Source organism: Alligator mississippiensis, chromosome 8, assembly GCF_030867095.1.
Source record: "Alligator mississippiensis isolate rAllMis1 chromosome 8, rAllMis1, whole genome shotgun sequence".
NCBI classification, from domain to species: Eukaryota; Metazoa; Chordata; order Crocodylia; family Alligatoridae; genus Alligator; species Alligator mississippiensis.
In genome coordinates, this window is record NC_081831.1 from 36,416,620 (window position 1) to 36,430,769 (window position 14,150).

The window sequence follows — 14,150 nt, forward strand, 5'->3', positions numbered from 1 at the left end:
CCCGTGTCGTCACTTCCGTGCGGTGGCGGAGGCGGTGGCGGTGGCGGCGGCGATGATGCTGTCGGCGGGCGGCAGCGGCGCGGGGCCCGCGGGGGCGGGCGCGGCGGCGGCGGCAGCGGGCGGCGGCCCCGGCGGCGGGGGCTGGGACGGCGACTTCCTGGCGCGCTACCGGCTGGTGTCGGCCAAGCTGCGCAAGAGGTTCCTGCGCAAGCCCAACGTGTCGGAGGCGGCGGAGCAGTTCGCGGCGCTGGCGCGGGAGCTGCGCGCGCAGGAGAGCCTGCCCTACGCCGCCTGGTGCCAACTGGCCGTGGCGCGCTGCGCCCAGAGCCTCTTCCACGGCCCGGGCGAGGCGCAGGCGCTGACCGAGGCGGCGCGGCTCTTCCTGCGCCAGGAGCGCGACGTGCGGCAGCGCCTGGGGCTGAGCGGCGGCTTCGGCGAGCACCTGCAGGCGGCGCAGAGCTGCTTCGCCTTCGCCGCGCGCCTGCACCTGGAGCTGGGGCAGCCGGCACTGGCGGCCGGGCTGTGCCTGGAGCTGGGCTCGGTGCTGCGCGACATGGGGCAGCCGGGCCAGGCTGCCCCACACTTCCAGCGTGCTGTCGAGCTGCTGGCGGCCGCCCAGCTGCCCCTGGAGGCGCTGCGCTGCCTGGGCGAGCTGGCCTCCTGCTTGCTGCTGAGCCGTGACCATGATGGCGCCCTGGCTGTGCTCACCCAGGCGCAGCTGCTGGCCCAGGCCGGGCCCAGCCCGCCCAGCGGTGCCTTCCTAGAAGTGCTGGTGCACTGTGAGGTGTCCCGCGTGCTGCTGCTGCTGCTGCTTCAGCCGCCGCCACCCAAGCTGCTGCCGGAGCACGCTCGCACCCTGGAGAAGTACTGCTGGGAGGCCTTTGAGAGTGGGGCTGGGGTAGGTGCTGGGCAGCTGCCCCAAGCTGCCTACCTGCCCCCTGGCCTCTTTCTTCTGCTCCAGTCAGCTGTTATGGCCTGCCAGGAGAAGGACCTCGAGGCACTCAAGGTGTTGCAGGCTGAGCTCTGGCCACTTCTCAGCCCCGAGCAGAACCACTTGCTGCACCTGGTGCTGCAGGAGATGATCAGTCCCTCCGGGCAGGGAGTCTGAGTCCCCTCTGCCTTCATGCAGTGGACCAGCTTTGTTCAACTGCTGCCACCTTCATGTGGAGGTGGGAAGCAAGGGGATGAGTGTCAGCCCGCTGCTGCTGCTGTCCTGGGATTCAGCGCTCCTTGGGCCTCGCCCACCCTGGCATTGATGTCACTCCTGCTTGCTTGCTCTTTGACAGTGATACACTCGTGCTCACTCTGTGACAGTGACTTGGTGCTTCCACAGACACTGGGTTTGCTTGAACTGAGCTGCTGCTGCTAATTTCACAAAAGCCAAAACCTACCTGGCATCACCAGCGAAACAAACTTGTATGCCACCTAGAGCAGAGCTCAGCCTCCTCACTGCTACTAGGAATAATCTTTTGTCACCAATCCTGACCTCCTATCTAGTCCCTGTTGAGAACTACCATCAGCATTGCAACTTATTTCACCCTCCTCCTCCTACCACTTGCTGTGGGCTTCTGTATCCCACTGCAGCTGACTCTTTCCCACCTCCCACTGTCATCCTCCGTGTATAGAGGAGAGTGGTTTGGTGTCACAAGGGACAATTCCCATGTTTAGAGGACTATGAATTTGCACAAGCTAATTTTTCCTCTCCTACTTCTGGCCCTAAGACTCTCCCTTCATCCCCACTGAAGAATAATTCTGCTTTCCCCCTACAGCTCAGGGGAAAATTGGAGACTCCTGCCACTGTATAATATGACCTAGCACAGAGCACAGCAGTGATGGTCTGGACTTGCTTGCTATGTCTTCTGGATAAATAGCTACACTCATTTTCCCAACAGCCTGCAAAAAAGCCAGAGCCTGTTCTAGTTTAAAATCCAAGGTGTAATGACTGGTGCATTTTGTGTACATTTTAAAAATTAGAATATTCCTTGTACCAGCCAATTCACATATGTATTTAAAGTGGTAACTTGAAAAACAGAAGTGACATGTTGATGATAGTGCTTTTTCTCCTCTGTTCCAGTTTAGTTTAGTGCTGGAATCTTGCCTGAACTTGTCCTGTCATCTTAACTATTGGATCTGTCCCTTGCTCTGTTACTACAATACTACAGAAAGCACTCTAAATACAAAAAAAGCATTCTGTATGGTTCTGTAAGCAGCTCTCTAGTAATATTGGGCACAAAGATGGTTTAGAAGCTTACAGTGGGGAAAAGTGCAAGCTACAGCCGAAGCAACGTGGACATGTGCATGTTCTCTTTGGGGGCTGGACCCGATGATCTGCAAGGTCCCTTCCAGCCCCTAACAATCTATGAATTTTGCTTCTGATAGTATTGTCCAACAGATGCATCTGCATTTATGCAGTGCATAACTCTGTAGTGCTGTTAGGTACTGCATTTGTATGTCACAGTTAACTTTAATATATGTAATTGTAAGTGAGAAGGAGTGCCATGGTATACAAGAATGCTCTTGTGTCAACCAAAAAACCTTTTGCCTTCATAATGGAGGACAAAATTAAGTCCCTGAAATGGCCCTTCTTTTATAGCACATGAATTTGGATTAGTTTTAATGTTTTGTGACTTTGTTTTAAAATGCCAGAACAGTTGGATAGCTGTAGGGACAAATCCATGAGGGGTGTAATGGTCTGGCTGCACCCTCCTTTTGGGCTGGGCTGGATTGCACTGCAGGACTGTAAGCCCTCAACGTAAGTAAAAATCATCTTTCTTCTCTGTACTCAGCACAGTGCCTCCCTTCCCCTGCTTGCCTTCTGGGTTGGGGAAGCAGCTGGAGAAAGCAAGAGCAACAGCAGTGGGGAGCGTGCATCCAGGCATCAACTACTCCAGAGCTTCCTCCATCCCTGGGACAGTGGGGAAAGCAGCAGTGGGGGAAGGGGAGGGGCGTACCCCTGAACAATGATGGGAAGGGTTTGGTGGGTGGGGTTCTTTGGTACTTTCATAGACATTAGGGCTGGAAGGGACCTTGCAAGATCATTGGGTCCAGCCCAAGGGGCAGGAAGCCAGCAGAGGTCAAATGATCCTAACAAGATAGGTATCCAAGTGTTGTTTTTTTTTAAAGTATCAAGTATGTGCTTGTACCACCTCTGGCGGGAGTCTATTCCAGGCTCTGGGGGCTCAGACAGCAAAGAAGTTTTTCCTTAGGTGTAGCCTAAAATAGACTTCCAGGAGTTTGAGACTGTTAAGGTCTGTCTTCCCTTGGGGTGCCCTGTAGGCCTGTGCTAAGCGACTAGTATTTGCTTTGGATTTGGGAGACAGTGATTTGATCTGGTGATTTGAATCTGTCCCGAATCAATTCGTCCAACTCTCTGAATCATGCAGGCCCTATCCCCTACCCGCTTTCCCAGCCTGGCAATGGCTGCCCTGCCCGCCGGAGCTCTGGTCCTTTAGAAAAACATGGGCTCACCAGTCCCTGTCCAGCGGAAGGTGATCCACACTGCCCTATGGGGGGTTCTTCCATAAGCCCCCTCAAAGTCCCGAGGCCATTGGAGGAGCTGGTGAGTCCTGCTGGGTAGGGGGATGTTCTTAAAGGGCTGCTGGGGCAGGCAGGGCAGTCATGGGAGGGGGCTGGGACAGTGGGGGCAGGTTTTAGGGGGCTTATGCAGAGCTCCTCACTCAGGGGCAGCGGGGATGGCCCCCTACCTGGCAGCACCTGGTGAGTAGGGGCTTTTTTTATAGCACTGGGAGCTGGCCCAGGTGGGGCAGCAATGGGGGGGCTGGGGGAGCAGGCAGGGGATGGGGCCTAGTAGGGGTCCCCTTCTCCAGCCCCCCCGCCCCCAACTTACCAGCTCCGAGTCTGGCTCCAGCTCCCTGCTGCAGCAAGTGGGGACTGCTCGAATCATCAAAGATTTGGAGAGCTTTGAATCAATCTGGACCGGAGGTCCCCTGATTTGATTCAGATTTGAGATTCAGCCACTGAATCGGGCCGAATGTTCTCTGCATCGAATCGGCACCCAAAGCTTCGCACAGCCCTAGTGCCCTGGTGAACAGTTCTTCTCCCAGTTCCTGATGCACACCCCTTATGTACTTATAGGCTACCACCAAGTCACCCCTGAGCCTATGCCCTTCCAGGCTGAAGAGACCCATGTCTCAGCCTGTCCTCATAAGGCCTGCTCTCTTGTCCTTTAATCATGCGCATGGCTGTCCTCTGGACCCTCAAGCTTTCCACATCCTTTCTGCATTGCAGAGCCTACAACTGGACACAATATTCCAGCTGTGGTCTCACCAAGGCTGAGTAAAGTAGGAGGATGACTTCCTGGGTCTTGCTTGAGATGCATTGGAAGATGCAAGCCATAGTTTTGTTTGCTTTGCTGGCTGTGGCATCGCATTGGTGGCTCATGTTCATCTTGTGGTCAGTCATGACCCCCAAGTCTCTTTCCGTCATGGTGCTAGCGAGTATTGCTAGTGAGGGTAACACTGGTGAGCCTATGAGTGTGGTGTGAATTTTTTGGGGAACTTCAAAAGTCTGGAGATTCCTGCAGCATGGTTTGCCTGTACTGGTGTTATGCCCAGGATGACTCGGGGGTTTTTATTTTATCCAGAGAAGTATGAGAGAAGCCAAAGAAGGTTCCTCTGCGTGCGGGCCGATTGGGGGCGAGCCAGGGCCCGTCTTTGTGCACGCGGGCTGTGGCCAGCAGCCCGGGCACGCGGGGCCGGAGAAGACCGCGGCGAGCTAGAATTGATTACGGAGGCATAGTGGTTGATTAAAAGATTGTTTACTTACACCAAAAGATGGTAGTGGTGTAGGCTGGATAGCTTTCCAGGCACAGCTCCGCTTAAATCCCCGTTGGAGAATTACGACAAGTCAGCTATTTTCCCCGGAGTTGTCGAGGCTCCGTGGGTTCGGTTCCCTCCGGAGTGGCTGAATCTCCGTGGGTTCGTACGGCACTAATCTTCCCCAGAGTTATTAAAGCTCCGCGGGCTTGGTTCGGTTCCCTCTACCACGGAGTTGTTAAGGCTCCGAGGATCCGGCTTGGGTTTATAGGATAGGGATACATCTAGGATTGCGCTCGGCGACGGGGAGAGGCCAAAGGCTATTTAGACCTCTGTTGCCTGCTTAAGAGAGGCGCATTGGGTCCGTAAGGGTCCACATCGCTTAGAGATCTTCACGCAGCGCGAAGTCTCCTCCTCCTCTTGGCGAGTTTTCTCTCTTTCCAGGTTTCCTCTCTCTCCGACTTGGGCGGAAACGACCCAAGCCTTTTGTACGGCTAGCAAGCCAATAGCTAGCCACCACGTATGCCTTTACTCAGATTTGGCCAATAATGTGGCGCGAATCTGAATGCAAATGGCGGGAACTCCTTTGCACCGTGCATCTCCAAGATGCAAAAGAAATGCACCATGCAAAGAAGCTGCAAATTTGGTGGGAAATTCCCCGTTGCACCGGAGTTCTCTCCCGCAGCAGAGAACTCCGCCGTGCAAGCAAGCTGTAATTTTAGCAGGAACACAATTTAGCGTTGCCGAAGCGCACACAAACAAAAACTCACAACTTTGGGTTGTGACACTCTGAACTATACACAGACTTATTGGCATATTATTAAAAATCACAAAGTCATAGATTCATAGATGTTAGGGTCGGAAGGGACCTCAATAGATCATCAAGTCTGACCCCCTGCATAGGCAGGAAAGAGTGCTGGGTTTAGATGACCCCAGCTAGATACTTATCTAACCTCCTCTTGAAGACCCCCAGAGTAGGGGAGAGTACCACCTCCCTAGGGAGCCCATTCCAGACCTTGGCCACTCTAACTGTGAAGAAGTTCTTCCTAATGTCCAGTCTAAATCTGCTCTCTGCTAGCTTGTGGCCATTATTTCTTGTAACCCCCAGGGGTGCCTTGGTGAATAAAACCTCACCAATTCCCTTCTGTGCCCCCATGATGAACTTATAGGCAGCCACAAGGTCGCCTCTCAACCTTCTCTTGCGGAGGCTGAAGAGGTCCAGGTGCCCCAGTCTCTCCTCATAGGGCTTGGTCTGCAAGCCCTTAACCATACGAGTGGCCCTTCTCTGGACCCTCTCCAGGTTATCCACATCCCTCTTGAAGTGCGGTGCCCAGAATTGGACGCAGTACTCCAACTGCGGTCTGACCAGCGCCAGATAGAGGGGAAGTATCACCTCTTTGGATCTATTCGTCATGCATCTGCTGATGCACGATAAAGTGCCATTGGCTTTTCTGATGGCTTCGTCACACTGCCGACTCATGTTCATCTTGGAGTCCACTAGGACTCCAAGATCCCTTTCCACCTCTGTGCCACCCAGTAGGTCATTTCCTAGGCAGTAGGTGTGCTGGACGTTTTTCCTCCCTAGGTGCAGCACTTTGCATTTCTCCTTGTTGAACTGCATTCTGTTGTTTTCTGCCCACTTGTCCAACCTGTCCAGGTCTGCTTGCAGCTGTTCCCTGCCCTCCGGTGTGTCCACTTCTCCCCATAGCTTTGTGTCATCCGCAAACTTGGACAGAGTACACTTCACTCCCTCGTCCAAGTCGCTGATGAAGACATTAAAGAGTATCGGTCCAAGGACCGAGCCCTGCGAGACCCCACTGCCCACACCCTTCCAGGTCGAAACCGACCCATCCACCACGACTCTCTGGGTGCGACCCTCTAGCCAATTCGCCACCCACCGGACTGTGTAGTCATCCAAGTCACAGCCTCTTAACTTGTTCACCAGTATGGGGTGGGATACCGTATCGAAGGCCTTCCTGAAGTCTAAGTATACGACATCCACCCCTCCTCCTGTGTCCAGGTGTTTCGTAACCTGGTCATAAAAAGAGACTAGATTAGTCAGGCATGATCTCCCTTCTACGAATCCGTGCTGGTTTCCCCTCAGCATAATTTGTCCTGCCAGGCTCTCACAAATGTGAGCCTTGATAATTTTTTCAAAGACTTTGCCTGGGATGGAGGTGAGACTGACTGGCCTATAGTTGCCCGGGTCCTCTTTCCTCCCCTTCTTGAAAATGGGGACCACATTGGCCCTTTTCCAGTCCTCCGGGACTTGGCCCGTGCGCCATGAGCGTTCAAATATTCCCGCCAGTGGCTGTGCAATGATGTCAGCCAGTGCCTTCAGTACCCTTGGATGGAGCTCATCCTCCAAAGTCCTTGGCTGCGGGCATTGAGGTGGATGTCGTCTACCTGGAGTTCAAGAAGGCCTTTGCTGTTTCTCACCCCATGCTCATAAAAAAACTAGGTGACTGCGGCACTGATGCCTACACAGTCAGATGGGTGGCAAATTGGCTTGATGGTCACACCCAGGGAGTGGTAGTGGATGGGTCGTTTTTGACCTGGAGGGATGTGGGCAGTGGAGTTTCCCAGGGCTTGGTCCTCGGACCTGTGCTATTCAACATCTTTATCAGTGACTTGGAGGTGGGCATGGAAAGCACACTGTTCAAATTTGCTGATGACACAAAGATGTAGGGAGAAGTGGGCACATTGGAGGGGAGGGACAGATTCCAACTAGATCTAGACAAGTTACAGAGATGGGCGGATGAGAATAGAATGGAATTCAATGCAGACAAGTGCAAGGTGCTGCATCTAGGGAGAAGGAATCTGCAACATACCCATAGGCTGGGGAACACCCTTCTCAACAACCCAGTGGCTGAAAGGGATTTTGGAGTCGTTGACTCCAGAATGGACATGAGCCACCAATGCTAGGTAGCGGACAGTAAGGCAAAACCGCACCTTGTGCATCTACAGATGCATCACAAGCAGGTCCAGGGAGGTGATCCTTCCCCTCTATGCGGCGCTGGGCAGGCCGCAGTCGGAGTAGTGCATCCAGTTCTGGGCGCTGCACTTCAAGAGGGATGTGGCATTGGGAGGGTCCAGGGGTGGGCCACTCGCGTGGTCAGGGGGTAGCAGGCCAGGCCCTACGAAGATAGACTAAATGGCCTGAATCTATTCAGACTGCACAAGAGGACTAGCGGAAAATAGGTGAGGCTCTGTTTCCCCCAGGCACCACACGGGGTTACTAGGAATAACGACCGCAAATTGATTGAGAGCAGGTTCAGGCTTGATATCAGGAGGCATTACTTGAAGGGTAGGGCTGCCAGGCTCTGGAATGGGCTCCCAAGGGAGGTGGTGCTCTCCCCTACCTTGGGGGTCTTCAAGAGGAGGTTGGATAGGTATGTGGCTGGGGTATTATGATCCCAGCCCTTGTTCCTGCCCAGGGCAGCCACACAGCAGGAAATACATAGACATACTTGCTCTGGGGTGGTGAGGATTCAGGCCCCTTAGAATCCATCTTTTTTGTGTTTCAAAGCAAGTTCCAGACTCCCAAACATATGCCTTTGTGTGGGGGTTCCAGCTCAATTTTCTGTATTCCTTCTTTTGCTTATTTTTCTTAGATAATGATCTTTTGGCCAATTGAGTAGGGAACAGGGAAACTGAGTTATCACCTGTTACCACTGTTCTTTCTTGGGATTGCCAGCATTGGGTGTGATTACTGGAATTGAAACTGTCCCTCAGTCTGTATTCCTCACATTGATTCAGACTGATTTGCTTCTGGGATCAGAGAGGCCAGGATTCTTAGGGTGATATCTTTTATTGGACCAATTATGTAGTTGTGATATAGACAAGCTTTTGAATGCAAGGTATTCCTTCTCAGGTCGCACAGAGTATCTGTGAGGAGGAATGTAGTGACACACCCAGCACAGCAAAAAGGGGTGAGAAGTGTCCAGGACTTGCCAGTAGTTGGGGGTGAGGGAGGAGGCTGGGGTGCAACACCCCTGCAGTGCTGCTTGCTGCTGCCCTTTTGGAAATCCTGGATCTGCCAAGGGGTGGAGAAAATAGAGTGTGCGGGGGGGTGGAGAAAAGAGAGTGTGGGTGGGTGGAGGGAGCTTGTGGGGCAGGGGAGTGCATGCAGTCGTGTGTGGCCTGAACATGGGAAACAGACACTTAAAGAGTTCCTTTGTTCAAACCAAAGCCTGCACTGATGTCCAAATCTTGAAAAATTATTTATCATTTTACATGCACTTTCCTATTTGCTTTTCACCCTCCCCCAAATTTCTGGCGTCATGCTCATACAGCAAATCTGAAGGTGCTAGAAATACCTCTGCTGTCCTGAGAAGACAAAGCTGCTGGTTACTGTTCTGAGAGGACATTTTCTAGCAGAGAAACCATATAGCCCCTGCCCATCTCAGTGAGGCTGGAGTTGTTTCAAATTGGGAGTAAGGAACCATGGCGCGTGAGGTGTGTTGCCTGCCAGGGGCCAAGATCCAGGATGTCACGACAAGGATTCCTGACCTGATCCAGCCCTCGGACTACTATCCCATGGTCCTCATCCGTGTGGGAACCAATGACGCAGCCAGGAGTAGTCCTGACTGTGTCATGGGTGACTACAGGGCTCTGGGGCCAGGCTTAGGGAGACGGGGGTGCAGGTGGTCTTCTCATCCATTCTCTTGGTCAGAGGTTGCAGTAGGCATCACAGCGCCTGCATCAGAGAGGTCAACCTGTGGCTCAGGAGTTGGTGCCATCGTGCAGGATTTGGCTTCCTGGACCATGACCCACACTTCCTGGCAAGGGACTTCCTGGAACGCGATGGACTTCACCTCTCAGCAAAAGGTAAAAGTCTTTTCTCCAACAGGTTGGGTGATCTCCTACGTTGGGCTTTAAACTAGCTCAGATGGGGGATGGGGAGGCAGAAGGGGAACCTGCAATCCATGGGATGTCCAGCAGTACAGCACAGGTAAGCAATAAGCAGGTAAGCAATAAGGGGTCCATTGGGCATCAGAGCCGGGGGGCAACAAAGGCGCCAGTCACAGGGCTCAAGTGCCTATACACTAATGCTAGGAGCATGGGGAACAAGCAGGATGAACTAGCACTCCTGCTTGCAGAAAACACAACTTAGTGGGGTTAACAGAAACCTGGTGGGGTGCTACCCACGACTGGGCGGTACACATTGAGGGCTATAAGCTGTACAGAAAGGATAGAGTGGGGAGGAGAGGGGGAGGGGTTGCGCTGTATGTCAAGGAGTGTTATACATCGACCCTTATCGAAATGGAATTGGAGGAGGAGCAAGTAGAAGGACTGTGGGTTAGGATACATGGAGGTCAAGGGGAAAGGGATTTGGTGGTAGAGGCCTGCTACAGACCCCCACACCAAGGAGAAGTACTAGATTTGGAACTCCTTAGGCAGCTCTTGGAGACCATAAAGACTAGGGAGGTAGTCATGGGGGACTACCCTGACATCTGCTGAAAGACGCAGACAGCAAAATTCCCACCATTCATGCAGGTTCCTATCCTGTGTACAGGACCTCCACCTGATGCAGGAGGTGCATGGTACCATAGGGAGAATGCCTTGCTGGACCTGGTATTGGCAACAGGGGATGACATGGTAAGGGACCTACAGATCAGTGGTCACCTGGGGACCAGTGACCACCAAATAATAGAATTCATCATAAGGTATAGAGTGGGAAAGGTGTCAGAACCCATTAATTAGATGCCTATAGCCCATAGGAGAATTGGTATAGCCCAGAGGAGAATTGGTATAGCCCAGAGGAGAAATTCCATGGGTTGGATACATATGGCATAGTTTTGCTATCAATCATTCTGGTGGCAGTAACTAGGTCATGGAGGAAAATTCTGCTATGCCTGAACCCAGTAACCAAATGCTACAGTAGTGGAAAATTACAGTTTAGAAAAAGTTCCTGCCACTCATATGCAAATTCACATTATTATTGGCCAGTTTTAAATTATTCCTACGTGGCAACTAGCGATTGGCTTGCTAGCCGTATAAGAGGTTGAAGCAGTTTCCGCCCAAGTTGGAGAAAATTCCACACACACCTCGTGGAGAACTGAGTACACTGTGGAGCCTAGCAAACTCCACGCGTGTTTCAGAGCGAACTTAGTGGCCTGATCAACCACTAAGGACTCCCCGTCACCGACCCAAGGGGGCCTAGCACACCCCCACCCGAGACGTAAGACAACTGCCGGCCCGAACACCCCGAACACTTCTGCAGACCAACTAAATGAACTTTATAATTTCTGCCCGACCCAAGTTTTGTTTACAACCGTAATCGAAGCAAGCTTCTGGCCTGCACTGTACGAGCAGTGTAAGTAAACAATCTTTTTTGTTCAATCAAAACACTTGAGTACCTGATTCCACTCCAAGCATCACAAGTACCCGCCCGCCGACTAGGGCTCCTAAGGCCCCGAACCCCGTGCCGCGGCTCTTGGCAGCGACAAAAGGTAACTAATAGGGTGGAAGTGCTACACTGTAGGAAGGCTGACTTCAGCAAGCTCAGGGGTTTAGTCAATGACACACTGCAGAGTAAGAGATTTGGCAAGATGGGAGCCCAGGAAGGGTGGCTATGCCTTAAGGAAGTGATCCTTCAGGCACAGAGGGAAACAATCCCAATAAGGGGGAAAGGGGCCAAGAGGCTTCCTTGGCTGACGAGAGAAATCCAGAGCAGCCTAAGGGCAAAAAGAGGGGCATATAAGCAGTGGAAACAGGGAGAAATTACTAAAGAGAAGTATACCTCCTCAGCTCGCAGTTGTAGGGAGGCAGTTAGAAAGGCCAAAGCTACCATGGAGCTGAGGATGGCATCCCAAGAAGGATAACAAAAAATTGTTTTTCAGATATATAGGGAGTAAAAAGAAGGCCCAGGGCAGTATAGGACCACTAGTGAATGGACAAGAGCAACTGGTGACAGATGGGGGGGACAAGGCTGAACTCAATGAGTTCTTTGCTTCAGTCCTAAACGAGGGGCAAAACAAGTCTCACACTGCGATCGTAGAGAGACAACAGCAGGGCACCAGACTACCAAGCGTTGACCCTGAGATAATGCAGTGTCACTTGGAAGGACTGGATGCATTTAAGTCAGCAGGCCTGGATGAGCTCCATCCAAGGGTACTGAAGGCACTGGCTGATGTCATTGCACAGCCACTGGCAAGAATATTTGAGCATTTGTAGCACATGGGCCAGGTCCCGGAGGACTGGAAAAGGGCCAATGTGGTCCCTATTTTCAAGAAGGGGAGGAAGGAGGATCCAAGCAACTACAGGCCAGTCAGTCTCACCTCCATCCTTAGCAAAGTCTTTGAAAAGATTATTAAGGCTTATATATGTGTGAGCCCAGCAGGACAAATTATGCTGAGGGGAAACCAGTACAGGTTTGTAGCAGGTAGATCATGCCTGACTAATCTAGTCTCTTTTTATGACCAGGTTACAAAACACCTGGATGCAGGAGTAGGGGTAGACATCGTTTACTTGGACTTCAGGAAGGGCTTCAATATGGTATCCCACCCCATGCTGGTGAACAAATTAAGAGGCTGAGACTTGGATGATTACACAATCCGGTGGGCGGCAAATTGGCTAGAGGGTGGTACCCAGAGCAGTGGTGGATGGGTCGGTATCGACCTGGAAAGACATGGGCAGTGGGGTCCGCAAGGCTCGGTCCTTGGACCAATACTCTTCAATGTCTTCATCAGTGACTTGGGCGAGGGAGTGAAGTGCACTCTGTCCAAGTTTGCGGATGATACAAAACTGGGGAGAAGTGGACACACCAGAGGGCAGGGAACAACTACAGGCAGACCTGGACAGGTTGGATAAATGGGCAGAAAACAATAGAATGCAATTTTACAAGGAGAAATACAAAGTGCTGCACCTAGGGAGGAAAAATGTCCAGCACATCTACTGCCTAGGAAATGACCTGCTCGGCAGCACGGAAACAGATCTCGGAGTCCTAGTGGACTGCTGGACTCCAAGATGAGCATGAGTAGTCAGTGTGACAAAAGTTATCAGCAAAGCTAACTGCACTTTATCATGCATCAGCAGATGCATGACAAACAGAACCAAGGAGTTGATACTTCCCCTCTATCAGGCACTGGTGAGACTGCAGTTGGAATACTGTGTCCAGTTTTGGGCACCACACTTTGAGAGGGATGTGGATAGCCTGGAGAGGGTCCAGGACCACTCATATGGTTAAGGGCTTGCAGGCCAAGCCCTATGAGGAGAGACTAGGGCACCTGGACCTCTTCAGCCTCCGCAAGAGAAGGTTGAGAGGCGACCTTGTGGTTGCCTATAAATTCATCATGGGAGCACAGAAGGGAATTGGTGAGGCTCTGCTCACCAAGGCACCCCTGGGGGTCACAAGAAATAATGGCCATAAGCTAGCAGACAGCAGATTTAGACTGGACATTAGGAAGAACTTCTTCACAGAGCGGCCAAAATCTGGAATGGGCTCCCAAGGGAGGTGGTGCTCTCCCCTACCCTGGGGGTCTTCAAGAGGAGGTTAGATAGGAATCTAGCTGGGGTCATGTGAACCCAGCACACTTTCCTGCCTATGCAGGGAGTCGGACTCGATGCAGTATTGAGGTCCCTTCCGACCCTAACATCTATGAATCTATGAACTTTAGCCTCATCCCATCTCATACAGGCTTGCTTCCTCAATATCTTTGCTTTCCTCACTGTTCCTTAGACCTGAAAGAATCAGAAAATGAGGTTTGAAAGGGACCTCAGCAGGTCCCATTTGGTTCAACCCCCTGCTCAAAGCCAGGACCATCCCCAACTAGATAATTCCAGCCAAAGCTTTGTCTACTATGAGGCTGAAGTTGGTTCCTTATTCCCAGTGCCCTATTCCTTATTTCCAGTTCCTTATTCCCAGTTCCTTTTTCAAAGCTAATGTAGATCCAATAAAAACTTGTTATTAATGAATTACACATCCTAAAGAGAACTTCATTAGCTATGCATATGTACTAATTAATATGTAAAATAATATCCCACATCAAATACAGAGCTAACCCGGTGCCACAGAGGCATGGCATGGGGTGGCTCAAGAAGGATTTCTGGGTATAATCCCAGCCCAAAATCCAGTTCCTTATTCGCATCCATATACTTAGCACAGTGGCTGGGGTGCTGTCTGTTGGCAGCCTGGCATGGCCAAACCGTGCTTTGGACCAGGCAAGTCTCTGATGAGATGTATCTGGTAGAGTCTCCTCGTGGCGCAGAGCTATGCTGTGGAGTGGCCCAAGCAGAATTTCTAGCCATAATCCTATCCTGAAATACACTTCCTTATTGAAGCCATTATACTTAGTACGCTGGGCATGGGGGCTGTTAGTTGGCAGCCTGGCATGGCCAAACCGTGCTTTGGGCCAGGCAGGACTGTGGTCA

At 51.9% G+C, this 14,150-nt stretch overlaps 1 protein-coding gene across 1 annotated transcript; it reads left to right on the forward strand.

Annotated features, from left to right (window-relative positions):
• The first annotated feature begins 37 nt into the window (after positions 1 to 37).
• LOC102561299 (40-kDa huntingtin-associated protein) lies at positions 38 to 2,781 on the forward strand. Its single transcript, XM_006261444.4, has one exon. The coding sequence runs from the start codon at positions 53 to 55 to the stop codon at positions 1,106 to 1,108; it is 1,056 nt and encodes a 351-aa protein (XP_006261506.4). The 5' UTR covers positions 38 to 52; the 3' UTR covers positions 1,109 to 2,781.
• The last annotated feature ends 11,369 nt before the right edge of the window (positions 2,782 to 14,150 follow it).